The sequence below is a fragment of the Penaeus japonicus genome, unplaced genomic scaffold (genome assembly GCF_977035675.1).
Source record: "Penaeus japonicus unplaced genomic scaffold, GWHDUDI00000001_assembly GWHDUDI00000033, whole genome shotgun sequence".
Classification (NCBI taxonomy): domain Eukaryota; kingdom Metazoa; phylum Arthropoda; class Malacostraca; order Decapoda; family Penaeidae; genus Penaeus; species Penaeus japonicus.
In genome coordinates, this window is record NW_028234435.1 from 4,650,068 (window position 1) to 4,656,710 (window position 6,643).

At 47.9% G+C, this 6,643-nt stretch overlaps 1 protein-coding gene across 1 annotated transcript in view; it reads right to left on the reverse strand.

Annotated features, from left to right (window-relative positions):
- Positions 1 to 407: 407 nt before the first annotated feature.
- LOC122251505 (uncharacterized) overlaps positions 408 to 6,643 on the reverse strand; it is an 8,565-nt gene continuing 2,329 nt past the window's right edge. The window contains exon 2 of the mRNA XM_043013501.2: positions 408 to 2,338. Coding sequence (XP_042869435.1) covers positions 561 to 2,309 — 1,749 coding nt within the window. The 5' untranslated portion in view covers positions 2,310 to 2,338 and the 3' untranslated portion in view covers positions 408 to 560. The remainder of the gene's footprint in view (positions 2,339 to 6,643) is intronic.

The following is a 6,643-nucleotide window of genomic DNA, read 5'->3' on the forward strand; positions in this document are numbered from 1 at the left end:
GTGGCTACTTAAAAATTACAGATATTTCCTCTCGTTCTCAATGTCTGTGAGCACATTGGCTTTAAGTATATACCTAAAATATATAACAATTCACAAGGAACCTTCATTTCTCAGATTGGCCGGACTAAGGCATGTTGCACTCTGTTACCCATACATGTGAGTTGGTCGGAAATTTGTACAAGAAATCAATTCCAACAGGAAGAATATAAGGCTTAAATAAAATAAAATCGAAGACAGAGAGTGAGACACTTCCTAAATAGTCTTTGTTTTTCTTTCTTGTTTTTGCTTTCACAACCATGTTCAACCAACTCTCAACGAACGAGAGGATTGAACATTAGGTAGTCATTATGTATGTCATTAGACAGGGACCATTCTCACCGCTAAAAAATGGTCTTTACAATGGCGTCACTTGCTGTTTATTTGGTACAGATAATATCCAAAAGACCAAACTTTTCCGGTAAACTGCCCGTGACTAAAAGTTCACCTTCACAGTGATAACAGTTCTGCACTATTTTTTCAAGGACTTTTTTTAGGACGGAGGGAGGGAGAGAGGTGAGGAATCACGCTGTGATGACGGCGACAGGTTGTACCAGGGCCTCGGCGCCGTCGACTTCCATGGGAGTCGCTGAGGACTTTATGGTTACGGCACATGATATTTTTTCTCTTTCCTTCTCTCCCAGATCCTCTTCATCCTCGTCCTCGTCCTCCTCCTCTACGTCAATGTACTCATCCTCCTCGTCGTCCTCCTCAGGACCGACCATGTCGCTGCGGCTCTCAAGGGACCCGTTGAGGTCGCACGGGTCCTTCTCCTCGGACGGAGTTGCCGTCGCCTCCTCCCGTGGCCGCGACGTGTACCTCTTGGGGCTGCCGTCGAGGATGGTCGGGCCGTCGGAGTCGTGCTTCTTCATGTGGCGGTCCAGGTTGGTCTGCTGGCCGAAGGCGCGGTCGCACAGGCGGCACTTGTACGGCTTCTCCTTGTTGTGGATGTTGCGGACGTGGCGCTGCAGGTTGGACGAGATGCTGAACGAGCGCTCGCAGAACTTGCACTTGTACGGCTGCTCGCCCGTGTGCGTCCGCAGGTGCCGCGTCAGGTTGGCCGACCGCGGGAACACCTTGCCGCAGAACTTGCACGCGTAGCGCTCGCGCGGCTTCACTGTTGACATCCCTGGCAGGACTGAGGACGGCCCATGCGGTTCTGTGTGCGGAGTGACGCCCTTCTGGATGCGGTCACCAACGACCTGGTAGAGGGCAGGATGACCCTGCGGTCCAGGCGGAGGCCCTCTGTACCCTGGCACCATCTGCGGGGAGCCGGCAGGTGGGCCCAAGTGGTAAGCATTGTGAGGAAGACCCATCATGGGGTAAGGCGGTCTGACAGACGAGGCTGGAGGTAGAGGTCGACATTCAGTGTACACTGGGACAGGCTGATGTACATTCTGATGCACACTCTGGTGCACACTGTGGTGCACGGTGTGATGCACGGTCTGGTGAACGGGCTGAGGATACACCACCGACGGAGTGCGCGCGCTGACTGGGCTGGTTAGGTGGACCATGGGGAGGCTGCCGGTCTTGTGCTCGCTCTCCACGGGGGCGGCCGGGGCCTCGTGCGGGTGCGGCGACCGGAACCCGTGCCCCGCGGTCACGTACTTCGGTGACACGGGTCGTCGAGGGGGTGTCGGGGGCGTTCGACGCACGACGATGTTCATATTCTCGTCCTCCTCTTGGTGTCTCTTCTTCACTCGGAGGTCGAGCGGCTGCTCCGACTCCGAGAGGTCGAGAGGCCTGGAGGCGGGGGACATGCGGGGCTCCCGGTTGTGCGTGGAGAGGTCGAAGGGCATGTCCGAGCCGGGGAGAGGGGCGTCGGAGGGCCATTGCACTGGGTGGCTCTCGGGGAGCTCGGGCGCTGGGTACGAGCCTCGCGCCTCGGGGCAGACGGACGCCTGCTTGGGCGAGCTGAGGGCGCCGTGGATGCCCACGGGGCGAAATGCGGGCGGCATGACTCTCGCTGGCGGTTGCACAGCCTCGTAATGGACAGGGGAAGGGCGTGGCGAGCGCGACCTGGGCAGCCCTGGAGGTGACGGCTGAGTGAGTGCCGCTGCCAGGTGGTTGCCAGGTGGCACTCCGAGGTACCGCGGGCTGGGGAGCGAGGGTCGACTGCCATACCCAGAGGGCATGTGCGACGCGTGTACCACTGCCATGTGGTACTGGGCGTACCCCGGAGCGGGTGTGAAGGGTCTGGGGGCGGCGGGCGTGGGGCGGGAGGGCGAAGCAGCAGGCATGGCGCAGGTTGGGGCGGCCCGAGGCACCAACATCAGGCGACGCCCCGGAGGCAGTCGGCGGCCTGGAGAGAGAGAGGGGGACCGTTAGTCATCTCGGGTCTACGGCCAACAGGCAGGAGAAATATTGGCGAAATGCGAGCGAAATACGAGCATTTTAGATGAGAGCAAATAATTGACTGATTACTCTGAATACCGGAAATGGTTTCTTGCATTCAAAAATATTTTCTCATTCACACTGATACACTCACACACACACACACACACACACACACACACACACACACACACACACACACACACTCACTCACACACACATTATCTCAAACACACGCACATATATATGATAAAAGGTGACCTACATTATTACAGTAAAACCAATGACATTATATAATGTTATTTTGGTCTCTGGTTACCAATTTAAGTATATGTATAACTCAGATTATAGCAAGGAAAGATTAATAAGATTATATAGTTGAACAAATGTAGTTTTAATGAATTTGTACTACCACTGATTGGGAAAAGTGGCGATGAGAATGCTTAGATTTGTCTACCGTCTTTGGTTTTGTTCTCTCTTTTCGTCAGTTTTTTCATATCATTTCATAAGTGAAACGCCGTTTTTTTTTGAATTCTTGAACTTTTCATGATCAAAACACCTCTTCATGTTTACTGAGAGAACTAAGCCCATTTCTTTGATTCTCTTTCTTTGATCGGTTAGTATCCTCTAACCACAGATCCGGTCATCTATTCTTACTCATCTATTGGCATATTACCCGGGAGTGACTTGATTAATTGATGATAAAAAGAGATGCGATTTAGATTACAGTTAGAAAAGAAAAGTAAAGTGAAAGTTGGACGAAGACAAAGGAAAGTTAATTGCGCGACAAGAAGTAAATCGTACGATCATATCACAGAAATCAAACCACATCGTAAACAGCATGACATCCAATCGTGTGAAAATCACGTGACTGAGGTTGAATGTGATACCTTGGCTCATCCTCCGCGAATCAGACTTGGTCACTTCTAAACGTGGCTCTTTTCTGAAGTGCCTTTCCGGTCTCTTTCATTCCGTGGACATGATTCTCTCTTTTATTTTTTTGGTGGGAATCTTTCGTTCTTAGACGTCTGTTTGAGGTTGTCTGGGTGTCACGTCGAGAGAGAGAGGGGGGGGGGGGTTGATATTTTCGTTGAAGTCAAAGAAAAAGAAAAAGAAATAAAAATGTAGAAAGAATGATTCAATGTGGGGATTTCCCGAGCATGTGAAGCTGTCCAGTAGTCGCCGAGACAAGACCCTTCACGTCAGGAAATCAAGCGCTTGAAGTTCAGACTATTCCGAAGAAGAAAACTACTTCACAAAGATAACAACATATCCTAATACGTATTCAAAGATGAAAAAAAGAAACTAAATCTAAGAAAAGGGATAAAGATAAGAGAAAACAGAGGAAAGAAAAAGGAGAGGACGGACAGCGTGATGCATGCCTCACTACCTCCACGTGGTGTCGAGAGGATAGGCCTAAGGAAAAGAGGTATTTCGTCATCGAATCACGTCTGAGGTCATCTGGAAGGAGATTGGGGAAAGGATAAGGAAGGAGGGTGGGGGGGAGGGGGATGGAGGGAGGGGAGGGGGAAGGGAAAGGGAAAATTGAAGAGGCTAAAAGAGGACGAAAGAAAAAGAGCTAGAAGAAGGTGAGGCTAGCGAGAGAAGATGGAAGGGAGGAAGATAGTGGAGATAGAAGAGGAGAAAGTTGTTGATAAAAAAAAAAAAGGAATGGAAGGAAAGAGGAACACGAAGACTAGTAGAAGAAGGGAAAAAGATTATGAATAGTTATGATAATAATAATGAATGATGATGGTGTTGATATTGGTAACTTCTACTACTGAGGCTTATGAGTATGATGACGGAGATAAGGAAAGAATAATAACAAAATAATGATAATAATAATAGCAATAATACTAATAACGAAATAAAATAATGATAATGATAATGATAACAATAACAATGATAATAATAATGGTAGATAATAATGCTGATAACGATAATAATTATGATAATGATCATGATGATAATGTTAATAACAGTAATAATGATAAAAATAGTAATGATTATAATAGCAATAATAATAATAATGATGGTAATGACAATGATGATAATGATAAACATAATAATAATAATAACAATAATTTTATCAATAATATAAAAACAACAAAATAACAACAATAATAATGACATTAATAAGAAGTCTAATAATCATAATAATAATTATAATGATAATGATTAAGACGATAATGATAATGATAATGACAAAGAAAGGTGATAATGATAATGATAAATAAAGATGATAAGGATAATGATAAAGGAAGAGGATAATGATAATGATGATAATAAATCATAATAATAGGACCATAAGTAATAGAGAGGAAAGTTCGTTTGTAAATGAAGCGAAGAGGAAGATGTAGGAAAGAAAGGGGAGAGATGTTAAGAAAACGTAAACAAAGAGTTATTCCGGAACAAGAAAAAGTCAAAAGGAAAATCAAAATCTAATATTTATATCTGTTTACTTTGTTTTCTTTGTATTTTTTTACGGCAGGCTACCTCGTCTTCTGTCGTGTATTGGACCACCTGTCTATCGTCTATCTACACCATCTACCGCTCCTATGTCGATGTCTTTATTATCATCTTCTTCTCTGCTCCTTCTCCTTCCCTCCATCCTCCTCCTCTTCGCTATTTGACTCCACATTCTTCGGGATGGACGCGCCTTTGAGGATTCGCTGCAGAGTGACCTCATTTACTGACCCCCCACCGCAGTTACCCATGCCCCCCCCTCCCCCTCCCCTAAAGGACCCCTACTGGCCAGCGCAACGTCCTCCATCTCCTTCCCTCCCCTGTACCTCCCCCTCCTCCTCCTCCTCCCTTCCAAACCAACCAGCTAGCCCGCGCCCCTCCCCCACCCCGACCTCCCCTCCCCCACCCCAATCTCCCCTCCCCCTTGAGCTCTCGTTGCGGTCTCTCTGTCATCTTTATATCCGGCTTCCTCGTCACTCGCGTATCCGGACATCACAGAACCCCCCTGCTCCCCCTCCCCCCTCCCCGCTGGCTCCGACCACCCGGACTTTTCCCGCTCTTTTCGAAACAGCTTTACCCTATAAGCATCCCCTTTGGCGTTACCTTCCCGACATTTTAGAATTCCTTCCCCTTTTCAAGAAGAAGAAGAAGGAGAAAGGTAAGGACAGCCATCAAAACACCTTTCTTCCAGATTGCAGTATAGGATACCCCTTGGCACAGCTACCAACCCCTTTCTGGTCACCCCACCGAGCGCATCCCAGACTCCCCAGTAACCTCCCTTACTGCCCCTCTCCCCCCCCTTTCTCGACCCCCCCTACCCCCTCCTTCTTGCCCCTACCGAGTTGGTTGCAAAATGGCGACCGTGTGCTGCGAGAGACCAGATCCGGACTGGGATGGCAATGGCGCTGCGTTTGAATTCGTTTCCTCTTTGAATTCTCTTCGATGTGGATGGGAGAGGACTGGATGCTGACGCGGCTGGGGTTACTACTACGAAATCCGTCGCTGAATAAAGAGGGAATTTACGAAATACTTGGAAGGAGAAACAAAAGTCTCCCGCATGCACTTCCGACGCGAAGGGAACTGCGTGGTTTTATTCGCCGAGTGTTATGATGCTTGGTTATTTTTTTCTTCTTATTTATGTGTATTTTTCTGTTGCAGACAGTGAATGCAGTTGTGATGCTGTTATATAATCTTTATGATAAAGCATGATAAAACGAAATAATGATGGGGAAGGACCAACTGCAGGTCGGACGGGTTGGGATCTGACGCTGCTTGCCATGGCGGGAATCTCTCTCTCTCTCCCTCTCTCCCTCCCTTCCTCTCTCTCTCTCTCTCTTTCTCTCTCTCCCTCTCTCTATCTCTTCCTCCTCCCCTTTCTTTCTATCTCTCTCTCTCTCTTCCTTTCCTACCAACAATACGTCCGTTAGACCAGCTCATAGTGGACCGGATTTGGACTGGTATTTGTGACGCATTGAAGTCTCCCGAATTGCTGGCCCCCCGAGTGACCATTCAGGGCCCATCATCCACCCATGCCCAGGGAGAGACAAACCTCCTTATTGCTCTTGTCATCTAGAAAGTATTGCCTGCATCGCAAGGGTAGGGCTGAAGTGTGATGAAGGAATCTGAGGGTGGGTATGTACTAGGATAAATATGGTAGAACCCTAAAACAGAGAGAGAGAGAGAGAGAGAGAGAGAGAGAGAGAGAGAGAGAGAGAGAGAGAGAGAGAGAGAGAGAGAGAGAGAGAGAGAGAGAGAGAGAATGTGATAGATATATAGATAAAGAGAGAGAGAGAGAACGTGATAGAGA